This window comes from Schistocerca piceifrons, chromosome 4 (genome assembly GCF_021461385.2).
Source record: "Schistocerca piceifrons isolate TAMUIC-IGC-003096 chromosome 4, iqSchPice1.1, whole genome shotgun sequence".
NCBI classification, from domain to species: Eukaryota; Metazoa; Arthropoda; class Insecta; order Orthoptera; family Acrididae; genus Schistocerca; species Schistocerca piceifrons.
In genome coordinates this window covers 234,308,787-234,323,040 of record NC_060141.1, presented here as the reverse complement: position 1 = coordinate 234,323,040, position 14,254 = coordinate 234,308,787, and the positions used below count along the sequence as shown (strand labels likewise).

The 14,254-nt window shown below is 38.6% G+C and overlaps 1 protein-coding gene across 1 annotated transcript in view; it reads left to right on the top strand.

Annotated features, from left to right (window-relative positions):
- LOC124796265 (probable cytochrome P450 301a1, mitochondrial) overlaps positions 1 to 10,014 on the top strand; it is a 188,255-nt gene extending 178,241 nt beyond the window's left edge. Inside the window, exon 12 of the mRNA XM_047260376.1 lies at positions 9,524 to 10,014. Coding sequence (XP_047116332.1) covers positions 9,524 to 9,658 — 135 coding nt within the window. The 3' untranslated portion in view covers positions 9,659 to 10,014. The remainder of the gene's footprint in view (positions 1 to 9,523) is intronic.
- Positions 10,015 to 14,254: the final 4,240 nt, after the last annotated feature.

The window sequence follows — 14,254 nt, the reverse complement described above, 5'->3', positions numbered from 1 at the left end:
ACCAAATGTAAGGCAAAGAACGTTGTATTTAAGGATGTTCACCAGTTACACACAGCAACAATTCTGCTCTTGGTCCTGTCAGAGCGCTGAAAACAACGTGAACATCAGAAGTTCAATGCGTTTGTAAAGCAGGGAACTGACGTACAGATTTTGTAAACTAATAAACTCATGTCATGAATTTAATGTCAAGATACACACTTACATTATAAAATTACATTATCAACAGCAGCAAATAGGAACACACAGAATAATGTGATCATGAACAGCTCCTTACTATTTCTGTCATTAAATGTTCGAAATGCCCACCATCTTCTGCAGTACACAGTGTATCAAATGGTTCAAATAGCTCTGAGCACTATGGGACTTAACATCTGCGGTTATCAGTCCCCTAGAACTTAGAACTACTTAAACCTAACTAAGCCAAGGACATCACACACATCCATGCCCGAAGCAGGATTCGAGCCTGCGGCCGTTGAGGTCGCGCAGTTCCAGACTGTAGCGCCTAGAACCGCTCGGCCATACCGGCCGGCACACAGTGAATCCCACTTGCACTTGGACTGTGGGTATGAAAAACAAAAGTCATCGTTTATATTCACAAAATCACTGTATTTATTCAAAATAGACTCTTCCTGAATCAATACACATCTGAAATCATTTTAATAGTCTTCTGAAACAGTCACTGTAGTCCGATTTTGGTACTGCATTTAGTACTGTAGTACAATTTTCTAGAATGTCCTTAATCGCATCATAACGGCGTACCTTCATTGCCCACTTCGAGAAAGAACCAGACGTCGGATGAGGCGAAGTCCAGCGAATATAGTGGGTGATCCAAGACTGTGATCCGTGTGCTGGCCAAAATCTTGCGCTTCACTTTGTGAGCTAGGGTGTTGTTGTAGAGGGGAGACCAGGAACCTGTCTATCGGTATTCGGGTCGCATTCGACTAATTCTCGCCCACAAACAGAAAATTTAATACAAAACTTGATGTTGCCTCGCTTCTCCACCGCCCTTTTGCGACGTGTGCTGTTAAATTTGCGGCCAGGGTACCTGCTGCAGCGGTACTAGTGCTTTGAACTTCTATATGGCTGTTGGCGAAACTTCAAGGATCGTAACGCTGCAATTCGCAACGAGATTAGACTTCAGTTTGGAATTTCAGACGACCGATTTAAGGGAACTGGGGCACACTGTGTACTCGTTTGAAGTCGCTAGTTCAAGTGCTATTGGGCAGACTGAAGCGATTCCTTCGATGTCATTACACATGCTGCTACAATGCGAAGTTTTGAATTCAGGTGATCATAGAAAAGTGTGCATTTTATTTATGTTCGAGTTTGCAACACAGAAAGAAGTTCAGTAGCATACTGTCAGGCAAACGTGCATACCAATGCATAACACCTTCACCTCCCAACCAGACACCAGGAAGGAAATGGGGAGCAAATTCGTAACAAACGGGGAGTATATTCTTAGCCACGAACCAGTAGTGATCCAGACACTCAGCGTGCCGTTACCACGGACATTAGCGAGTATGTTTCAAGTGGTGCTTCATCTAGGCCGACAGCACTTCGGTAAGAAATTGCTCATATCTTTCACTCTTTAAGGCTTCTTCAATGAAGTGAGATTAAAACACGTAGTCTCCAATACACTTACATCAAACGATCACACTCCACTGCCTACGATGTTCACCCTGCCTCAGCTAACGCGTATTTTTACCAACCCAATAATGTATATTCCTTACATTCAGCCTTACATGTCTTGTAAAGACAAAGAAAGCTCTCTGAAGAAGAAACTGTTGTCCCGATGTCGTATCAGAACCGATCGAGACAATTCCATGATCTATCTCCGATTCCACTTTGCTAGTAAAGTGATAGGGATGGAAGCTGATTCTGTGCAGAATGTGAACAATGCTGGACCGACTTATTCCAAAGATAGTCGCAGTTTCTCTGGAGCCATCACGTGTATTATGAGCAACAGCTCCCAGAACATCTATTTCGTTTGCTCCGTTCATTGCAAGGCTTCTGCGTAATATTCGAATAGCCTCTTAATAACAATTTTTGCACATTCGCTGAATTGTCATTCTTGTTGGACAACGTGCGTCGGGCTCTACATCTAAGTCTACCTACATACTCCATCAGCCACCGTATGGTGCATGTCGGAGGGTACCTTGTGCCACTGATCATCCTTGAATTTCGCGTTCCACTCACAAATGAAGCGAGAGCAAAAGAGCTTATTAACTAAGGAAACATTTCTTTAGCTTTGTCTCAAAAGCTTTATTATTACAGAATGAGATCCCAATGTTGGGAACCAAGCAAAGACAGAAATATCAACTTCTTCAACTATTGACAGTTGACTAAAAACTATAAAACTTAACTTTATTGACAGTTTTGGCACAATTACATATGGAACCGCCCTTCATTAGGGCAGGGATGAATTACAGTACTGAGTTTGCTCATTCAATAGTAAGTGTGGGGACACGCCGATTTGTTTCTTAATTTGTAATATTTCTAATTGAGCGAGCTTTATTCCCTTTCTCTCTATATACAGGACTTCCGGACATCTATTATGTATTTGTGGTTTTCTTTTACACCATGTTCTGTAAAGGATCAATATGGCTTATTTAATCGCCAGTTTCTATCGTGTTCGCTTGGGTTAATTCAAACTGACCGCCCAGTATGTCCATTATAACAGAACCATCACTCTTGGACATAATCTTATTCACCCTATGTAGACAATGTTGCAATCTTTATATAGGACCTTGTTGCCCTCATTCATAAATAGACAATGACAAAATTGTCATTCCTTTGCACACGGTCTACTGCAATGCATATTTAGTCATAGTTAGCGTTAATGCTGTCCTAAAGAATTTTGCAAGTTCATACGTAAATGAGTTAAAACTGTCAACAGAGATAAGTTTCCTTTGAGAAACAAAATTTTAAAAAAAGACAGTATTTTGTTGAGTTCACACAATATAAAATGTTTCACAGCTGAATCAATTAAAATGATTAAGAATGAATGTCAGTACTGTAAACTGTGCTTAATGGAGGATTTCTAACGAAGAAGACTAAAGCACATCAACATATTTGGTTTAATAAGCAGCAAGTCGATTACGAAACAACTCCAAAATACACTATCATCAGGATCAAACGGATCACAGCTTCCCCAAGTCATACGAAGAAGGCAGCAGAAAAACGATGGATAAAACAAGAAATGTCGGGTTGCTATCCGGTACGTGACAATACGTGTGTACACAAGAATATATTAGTACCAATGCAGCTTACTTACATTCTACATCAGTGTGAGCTATGACGTCAAATAACACAGTTAGACAAAAAGTTTCAGATATCATTTACGACACGTTTTGCTGTCAGAATAAGAAGTTAGAATAGTTATTGTCATTGAAGGAGGGAAAAGCCAATCCAGTTTGCAGATAGAAGTCTGTACTTATTAACATAAACCTTGTCAGAACGAGAAGAAAAGTTACCATTAAAAGGCCACAGATGCTCTTCTAAGAGCAAATCTAGAATTGGGCATATAAAAAATATACCTACGAAAGTACAGTGTGTCGAAGAAATTAATCAGGCACAAAAACAACAGTTACTTCAGTAAAGGAAGAAAACGGGATCTTAGTCATAAAGCAACTTAGAACTAGGATTCAGAGCAGCAACGTGATTTTGACTAAAGCAGATAATGGAGGGATTGCGGTGCTGTTATAGAAAACTCGTCATGTAAACAACGTGGGAGAATTTTTCCACTGAGTGAAACTAGTAAAACAACAGGAAGACCCTAAGGCTAGATACAATAATTAAGCTAAGCGATTAGTAGATAAGTGCTCATCAAATTTTTTCTGAATATGTTTGCAAGAGCATTCTCCAAATGAATTCTAAGGCTTCTGAACCATGTGGCTTACCCAAACTGCACAAACCAGAAGTGCCAATCAGACCAATAGTATCTACAAGACAAGCATCTGTGCACAATATTGCCAGGGAGACCATCTTGAAGAGAAAACTGAACATCAAAGGGGAATATGGCATTGAGAACAGTTTACAATTAACAAGCAAATTAACAGATATTAAGATCCCAACAAATTCAAAATGTCACAATCACTGTATTTACATAACATTAATCCAGAAGAATAGCTCAGCTTAATTAGTACAGTAGAATCTCGTTTAAATCGAAATTATAACTACTTTCAAGGGAGCTATTATATGCAAGTAGATGTTCTGACAACGGGCTCACCCTTATCCCACTTGCTAGCGCAAATGTTCAAGGGCAAGTGGGAGACTGATTTTCTTAACAGTGAATCATTGACAAAAGAGACTATATATTGTTACAAACATGTAAATGATATTTTCTGTATGTGGAAAGTAGACAACTCAAGAAATTCTTGAAACATATGTATAAATGACATACTAACATAAACGTCAGCATGAGGTTTGTGAGCTCCCAATTAATTTCCTAGGCATCAAGCTACACCTAGAAAATTTACCGAAAAGTCTTCTTTACTGACACAGTTATCCCAGCTTCCTCTCAGCAGCGTATAAACCTGTTGCATTCCACCAAATAATCCACCGACCCCTTTCTACCCCATATCTCAAGATGTTTATGACCAGGAACTCAATGCAATAAAAGCGATGGCCACAAATAATGAATCTCAATCCGACATAATTGGCAAAATTCTGAATAAAAAATTGAAGAAGCAGGCCAGAATCCTACTGTAGCCAGTGAACAACGTAGATAGACCGAAAAGGAAATGGTGCTGTTTACCTTTCACAGGCAAAGTTTCAAAGAGGATAAGCACTATTTAGAGAGAAATGCTTTCTCTCTGTTTCTCTAGGTCCCACAGTCGTTAGGCAGATGTTTCTCCAGTTCAAAAGATAAATAACCAGCCAATATTAACAGTGGTATTTGTAAGATCACCTGTTAAGTGTGCCGGTTTGTCTATATTGGACAGACTGGGAGCTCAGATTGTACAGAGCCCAGAGAAACCATGGAAGGTGGAGATTAAAGAAGCCAGATTCATCGTTTGATGAACATTGCTTAAACGAAAATATGTGATAGATTCAGAAAGTCCTATACGTAGAGGGAAAGGATGAAAATCACACTTAACTAGAGGTGTCAGAAATTAAGAAACAAATATATGTATCATCATATTTAGTACTGAATGAGCAAACACAGTTCAGTTATGCACTTCTTTTAGACAATGTTGACACTTCCACATCGATAAAGAGTCTTGATGCCTTTATTAACAAATAAAAATGACAAAAATTCACATTCCTGTGGACATAGCACTACTCCAATGTATACTTAGTCACAGTTATTGTAAATGCAACCCTAAAGAATTTATTAAATCCTTATGTAACTGTGTCAAAATTGTCATCCGAGATAACTTCTATACTTTAAGTCAAGATAATCTAGACTAAGAAGTTGGCTTGTTTATCTTCGCCTAGTTCACATTTTTGGGATCAGTCGTATTCTAGATTATGGGCTTATAATCCGAAACCTAGGTAGTACAGTAATAATAAAGGTTATGAAAATAGGCCCAAAATTGATCCTTTTCGTTAATACAGAATGCTCAACGTTTATTCAAGAACTCACATGTGAATCAGAAAGAAAGATAGTGTTTATACTTCCGTAAGAGTCCTGATGTCTCTTATCTTTGCAGCTATTACGCGAGATGCATGTTGGAGACTAGGAACATTCTGCATCTCCTAGGAAATGTGGGTTCTATAAACTTCCTTAGACGTTTTTTGCGGAAAACGTTCTCTTCGCTGCAGGGAAACCCATTTGAGTGCATGAAGGAACTTTGAAATACCCGCGTTTGACTTGAGCTACAGGCAATAAATATAACAGCGATTTATTCCTCTAAACGGATGTGTTGGGAATCCCAAACATTCGAACAGTTCACAGGAATGGGTGGTACAAGTATTCTGTATGCAGTTTTCTTTGCAGATGAGATAAACTTTCCAAGCATTCTCCCAATAAACCTAAATCGACCTTTCGCCTTCCCTACAGTCGACTTTATGAGGTCGACTAGTCTCATTTCACGTCACTCTGCAACGTAGCCCCTAGAGGACTTTCTCAGAACTCATGTGAGAGAAACGTTTGTGTGTACATTTCAGTTGTTTTATTCACGTTCCGCCTGTGATCCCGGTAAAGGAGTAGCATATTTGCATTCTTTTGGTTTGCGAAGGACATCTTTTTTTTCAAACTAACCAGCACTCTACACACTTGGACGACAGAGACAAAAAGAAGGCTAAATTTCCTCTGTACCCCTTTTATACTAGCATCGCGGCGATGCAACTATGTTTCCGCCTTTCTGACGTGAGATGTTTCTTTATTTTGTATAGAATCACGAACTTCCTCATAAGATGACAAAGAGTTATATGTTAAAAGCAAATACATCGTAAGATTGCATATATTTCGAAACTAAGAATGGAACTTGAAGAGTGGAAGCCCATTGATTCATTTGTTTCGCAATTACGTCACTTGCAGCAGAAATTACTCTAGCTCCATTTAGAAAAGCGAAGTTGAAACAGACATCTCCGAAATTAATATGACTTTGAAAAAACGTCAGCCGGCTGGAGTGGCCGAGCGGTTCTAGGCGCTACAGTCTGGAACCGCGCGACCGCTGTGGTCGCAGGTTCGAATCCTGCCTCGGGCATGGATGTGTGTGATGTCCTTAGGTTAGTTAGGTTTAAGTAGTTCTAAGTTCTAGGGGACTGACGACCTCAGCAGTTAAGTCCCATAGTGCCCAGAACCCTTTTAACCATTTTTTTTAATGTCGTACGTCTTTTAGTGAGGGTTTCTCACAATTAATATGGATGAAAACATAATTACAATATCTTAAACGGTTACGGAAATATTTGAAATGAACATGTTTGTGAATCTCCCTACGTACAATGCTCACCAGATCAGAAAACGTGATTTTTGTGTAAAAGGAACTCTATTGAAACTAGTGTTATGTACCCTGCCATTATTTTTCATAAAAATACATATTTATGCTGATGTTTCTCTCTAGTTTTCAAAATTCGAAAAATATGGTCTGTGAGAACACTACGAAAATTAAACAGTTTACCGTATCGTGAAATCACATTCGAAGCTGAAAATAAAAGGAAACTCTTCTCAAGAAAGACAAAATACTTAGGTGTTCTGTGACTAATCTCTAAGCAGTTAGCTTCATTCATTCAACTATACTGAATGTAACTGAAGGTATTTACTGGGCACATACAGGTGTTTAAAAGCCTTCCTAGTAAACTTATAAGGGTGATAGATCACGTCATGGGGAACAACTGTTTTTAGAGAGAGAGTATTTGCTTGTGTTACCCGGCAATGGTAGGTGTCGTTCAAGAATGGTTATGCCCCAGAGGGGTGGCAGCGTGTATGTAATCTGTGGTGTTCATAAGCAATCCGTGTTGCCTGTCATCCAGTCATCTGCTCTGCGTGAAATGCGGCAGGCTGAGCACAACTGATGTTCTTGATTTGCTACTAAATTATCTTTCTCAGCTCCGAGACATTCATTCTTACGGCTTTCTTGTTGAAAATCCTCTGTCATTGTACTGGGGTAACATACTAATGTTGTACATCTATTTAGTAGACTGCTAATTCCGTGAAATTTCATGGCTCCAGGGCCGCCGATTACGAAACGACGCCTAGCGTCGCTGGGAAGTGTCAGCGAACATTTTGTCCGTCCCCAACGAATGTTGTTCCCCGTGAATTGGTGTATCACCCCTGGACGTTTGTCGCAAAGACTTTGAAATACCCTGTAAACTATGGTCGTGAATGTATCTTTAACCGCAAAGGCGATTAACTTAGTTAATATTTTCAAAACATGATTTTTCATCTTCCATTCCCTACTCATGAGAGTGGGCAGGCTGTTGTAGTAGATCTTTGTTGTTTTCGCCCGGAAATCCCGGTAGTGTGAAAATGGGGAAGAGGTGGTCCATTCCACGACGGAAAAGCTTTTTTAAGCCAAAGCATTCAGAAAACAACACATATTTGAATATTACTTCACCATTCTCTGCAGTCAAATGAAGTTTTCATCTTACCATATGTCGACAGAAGTGAATGTTAGCGAACTGTCCTCTTAATATGCCATGGTCTGAAATACGAACATGAATTGTCTACAGAAAAATCGAAAGATTGGTAGAAGCTATGTTGCAGAAAGATAACTTTGGGTTCCAGGAAAATTTAGCAATACGTGAAGCATAACTGAGGCTACGACTTACGTTAGAAAACATATCTCAGAAAGGCAAACCGAATTTTACAACATTTGCAGGTTTAGAGAAAGCTTTTGACATTACTGATTGCACTATGCTCTTGGGCATTTAGAAGTCACCACATACAAAAAACAATGAGTAAACTATCTTTTACAGGATGACCGAAAGTGGGCTGTAGTTCCAAAAGCCGAAAAATATGAGAAGAGAATGAGACAGTGATGTAACCTATCTTCCATGTTATTCAGTCTGTACGTTGGGCGAGGAAACTAATACGAAATGTTGAAAAGAAAAAACTGAAGTTCAAGGAATAAAGTTTATGGTGTGCCAATGACACTGTAAATCTGCCCGAGAAAGTGAAGGATTTCGAAGACCAACTGAACGGGATGGATAGAACATTGAAAAGATATACTGAGACAAATAACAAAAAAGTAAAAATATGGTAATAAAACATAAACGAATTAAGTTACATGATATTTAGAGAGTTTCATTAGGAAACGAAACGTTGAACGTAGTACACGAGATTTGTAATTTAAGAAACAAAATAATTCATGGTGTCACAAGCAGATAGGCTGTAAAACGCAAACGGACAGTATTATAATAAACTTTTACTCTACACAAAAATTATGGCAAAATGAAGTATTAATTCAAATGTTAGGAAATTTTTATGACAATATTTGGCGATTAGCCTTGTATGGAAGTGAAATGTGATTGATAAAAAAAGGGGTAGCAAAGGAATAGAAGATTTAGAAATGAGGTACTAAAGAAGAATTCTGAATTTTATGTGAGTAGATAGTGTAACTAATAAAGATGAGCACAGGAGAGATTGAGAGAAAAGACTCTTATGGTAACCTGAATAATAGAAGGGATGAGTTGATAGATCACATTCTGGGTATCAATAAACAGTTGATTCGTTAATGGAAAGAAATGTGTGTGTGTGTGTGTGTGTGTGTGTGTGTGTGTGTGTGTGTGTGTGTGTGTGTGTGTGTAAGTGTGTGTGTAAGTGTGTGTGTGTACGTGTGTAAGCAGCTTCAAATGGATTTAGGTTACAGTAATAACGCAGGGACGGCGAGACTTGCAGGGGATACAGAGGATAAACAGTCTCAGAACAGGAGTTCACAACAAGACTTCGCATTACCTGTTTATATTTAGCAAGGAACGAATAGATTTTGGTATATTTTTCAAGGCTGAAAATGATCGGAAAGTAACTTGTATGACTGAAGAGATGCTTGCTTTTTAACTACTTTCTTTCACCAGTTTAATTTTGGGTGTCACTGTTACCGTGCTTACGTACACACATCTTAACTTGTGATTGCAGATTATCAGACGCTTCCATGTGGACTACGAGGGCGAGGTCTCTTGGAAGACGACCGTGATGCACATGATAGGCTCACCACTCACATTCACGATCACCGAGAGGCGCCCTTCCGTCGCACAAGAGGTGCGAGTATGATGCTTGGGAGACTCTGACGGTGATAAGCCAGAATCTGTAGTGTACCTGGAACTACGTTTACCAAATACAGCAAGAACCTTGTTGATACTTTGTCACTCATTCAAGTATCATTTTCATCATATTTCCCTTTAAATGGAGAAACGTGTACTACTAGTGTGCTCATGAGCCAGTGTACTGTAAGAAAGAAATAATTTTGGGGCTTCCTAAGCATTTCACACGATTTAACGTCCTTGAGTCTCTTAGGTCTACTCTGGAGTTACAATGTTTTGTAAAACCTCTTATGCCCATAAAAAGCCTTAGAAAATATTTCCAATCATCATAATTTGCCACTGTAATAAACTGGTTACATTGTTAAATTTTAGCGTTATTCAGTTTCTCTTCTCATAAGAGACATGTATTGTTACTCTTCTGATCTACATAGGGACACAGAGTTTTCTACTATTATTGGGTATATTATATTTTGACACAATCGTTTAGACTGATAGTATTGTGTTCCACTGATCATTTGTAGCTGATATGGAACGAGTAAATATACATTAATGTTACTCATATTAATGCCCCTAGACTTATTCGAAGTATCAAAACATGGAGAAAATGTTTCCAACGTTCTTTACTAGAAGGTGCATGCTCTTTGCGCCATGAAGTGGTTCCCTTAGGAGTTGCAAATGACATTCAAGTGAATACACATGACTTCTTTAATTTTCGCAAAATAAAAAATAAATTACTTTCAGTCACAAGAAGGTTTATTTTTAATTTCTGGTAAGTAATACAATCATGGAAGCAACACTGACAGAATTCGATGAAATTAAGTTATTCGATTTTAAAGGTGCTGTTGAAACATTGATGCCAATGCAGGCGTGTCATGTCTTTAAATGCACTATCAGCGAAGTATCTCGCACTCATTCGTCTGAAATACCAATTAAAAAGTCTGACCCTGTAACACAATATCGGTAAAATGTGCATTCAAAAGAGGAGTTACCGCGGCAGATGTGTGCTATGTTGCATTTCTTCTGAAAGACCAGCCCTGTTAATCAGCTGCATAGCAGATAGACCCGTTGACGATGTTTCCATTTTTTCTTCAACAGTGCAGGTAGTTTTACAGTAAACTCTGCAACATCTGTTGCCTAGAACAAAAATTTGTAAGAAACAAAAGGAAATACTGAAAGGTTTTTCCAAGAATTTAATTTCGTTATTCTCCAATAAGAACTGTAAAAGAAATCGGGAATGGATTTGTTTACAACAGTTCTACTAGTTAAGATATTTCGGTTGTGTTTCTTTACTTAGAGTATTACAATGTTACAAATAAAACATTGTGCCTGTCGCAGCAAAATCTTTCTTATTGCCAGTTAGAACCAGTCAGTGAACTTAAAACGTTCTTAATATTTGACTTATTTTCTAATTTGTCCCATTATTTTTTGCAGTGATGAAGTGGGTAGCATAATACTGTGATATCAGAACACCTTCTTAATTTTTTTGCATACAGAAAGGTTATGTACAAAAGAGATAAATTGTTTTTAGATTCTCATAACAAACGGTAGGTTCGGCATTTACGTCGTTTTCCACCTTCACTCTTAATATGTAAATTTGCCTACATACTAACCATTTAGTATTGCTTTTTTTAAATGCAGATGTAAATCGATAAGTCCTACAAATCTCCTCTTTTTTTTTTTTTGAGTCATCAATCTTCTGTCTGGTTTGATAAGGCCCACCACGAAATTCTCTCCTGTGACAACCTCTTCATCGCAGAGTAGCACTTGTAACCTACGTCCTCACTCAGTTATCGCTGGATGTATTCCAATCTTTGTCTTCTTCTACAGTTTTTGCCCTCTGTATCTCCCTCACGTACAATGGAAGTCATTCCCCGATGTCTTAACAGATGTCCTATCATCCTGTCCCTTCTCCTTGTTAGTGTTTTCCACATATTCCTTTCCTCTCCGATTCTGTGCAAAACCTTCCCACTCCTTACCTTATCAGTTCACATAATTTTCAACGTTCGTTTGTTGCATAACATCTCAAATGCTTCGATTCTCTTCTGTTCCGGTTTTCCTACAGTCCATGTTTCACAACCATACAGTGCTGTGCTCCAAACGTATATTCTCATAAATTTCTACCACAGATGAATGCCTTTGTTTCATACTAGTAGGCTTCTCTTGACCGGGAATACCTATTTTGCCAGTGCTATTCTGCTTTTGATGTCCTCCTTGCTCCTTCCGTCATTGGTTATTTTGGTGCCTAGGTAGTAGAATACCTTTACTTCATCTACTTCGTGACCATCAATCCTGGTGTTAAGTTTCTCGCTGTTCTCATTTCTGATACTTCTCATTGCTTCCGTCTTTCTTCGCTTTACTCTCAATTCATATTCTGTACACATTAGACCGTCCATTCCGTTCAGCAGATCATGTAAATCTTCTTCACTTCACTCAGGCTACCAATATCATTAGCGAATCGTATCACTGATACCCTTACATTTTAATTCTACTCCTGAAGCTTATTTTTATTTCTATCATCGCTTCCTCGATGTGCAGATTGAACGGTAGGAGCGAAAGAACATAGCGCTGTCTTACACCCATTTTCATCCGAGCATTTCGTTCTTGGTCGTCCACTCTTATTATTCCCTTTTGGTTCTTGTACATTTTGTATATTACCCGTCTCTCCCTATAGCTTACCACTATTTTTCTCAGAGGTACGAATATCTCGCAATATCTTACATTGTCGAACGCTTTTTCTGGGTCAACAGATCCTATAAACATGTCTTGATTTTTCTTTAATCTTGTTTCCATTATCAACCACAACGACAGAATTGCCTATCTGGTGCTTTACCTTTTCTAAAGCCAAACTGGTCGTCATGTAACAAATTCTCAATTTTCTTTTCCATTCTTCTGTTTATTGTTCTGGTCAGCAACTTGGATGCATGAGCTGTTATGCTGATGGTGCGATAACTCGCGCACTTGTCAGCCTTTGCAGTCTCCGGAATTGCGTGGATGATAATTTTCCGAAAGCTAGACAGTGTATTGCCAGACACATACATTCTACAGACTGACGTGAATAGTCGTTTCATTGCCAGTTCCCCTAGCGATTTTAGAAATTCTGATGGAATCTTATCGATCCCTTGTACCTTATTTGATCTTAAGTCCTCCAAAGCTCTCTTAAATTCTGATTGTAATACTGGATCCGCTATCTCTTGTAAATCGACTCCTGTTCCTTCTTATATCACATCAGACGAATCCTCCCCCTCACAGATGCCTCCAGTGTACTGTTTCCACCTATCCGCTCTCTCCTCTGCATTTAACAACGGAATTACATCGTTGGTTAAACGTCAAACACAAAATTGTCACACAAAACAAATAAAATTCCAATAAATATAGCCTATGAAAGCTACGTCATAAAATAATTTTAAAAGACGTAAGAAAAACGCTTAGGTGACTAACCAGCGATGTTATAGATCGCCATATGATGGCCATAGTGCTGAAATGGGCCTGTCGTGATTAAATAAATATCTCAGAAAAAGAAGCAGCTTTTTGGACTTAATTCATAATGGCTTTAAACATTTGTATGTTTACATACCGATGTACGTGAGGTAACGGCAATGTTATTGTAGTCAGGCACCATCAAACATAAAGACAGTTGGTTAGCACATCGCATTAAACTCAAGCTGTGCTGAAGTTAAATAAGTTAAATATTAAGTGGCTCACATCTTGTGAGCTGTAGAGCATAAAAAGTACTTTAGCTGGTTGTGATAGTAATTTCATCAGTGGAGTGGAAGCAGTTGGCCATCAACACATCGTTTAGACGTGCACTAAATGGTACATTATTGTTAGTTACATTTTATAGTTGTTGACAAGCCATTAAAGAAAGTATGCTTCTGAATAATGGAAGAAGAGAGTGACTTCCGAAGACTGTTTTTTTCCTGACGCTCATACCGTCAAAGGACCTTTGGTTTTAGAATAAGGCTGTATCAGCTAAGTCAACTTTTAATTGGGAAAAACTGATAGTTGAAACATTAGTATTACTCGTAAAAAATACACCGGGAAGGTGGGAACAGTTTACCATTCTACCACAGAACAGATGATTCGTCGAAGCAACAGAAACGTAAAAAATCGTTACCTGAAACTGTGTCTGGTACATGACTTGCATCTTCCAATGAATCTCGATCTGAAACCAGGTTGAAATGCAGCTGTCCAAGACGTCATATTGCATCATATTGGATACTTGCGTTAAAAACGCATAATCTGTAGCCCATGATCTGTTATTCAAACTGCACTAGCTCCATACACTAAACGAAGGTATGAACTTACAACTATGTACAGCACCCTAGTGGCCAACAGACATGCAATATTAATGTTAGTACTTATTCATACAGTTATTAATAACGCTGTTAAAAATTTACTTTATTTATATCCTGAATTAAACGAAACATCTTGTTAAATAATAATCTCCACCACTATCTACATCTACATCTATACTCCGCGAGCCACCTTACGGTGTGTGGCGGAGGGTACTTATTGTACCACTATCTGATCCCCCCTTCCCTGTTCCATTCACGAATTGTACGTGGGAAGAACGACTGCTTGTAAGTCTCCGTATTTGCTCTATTTT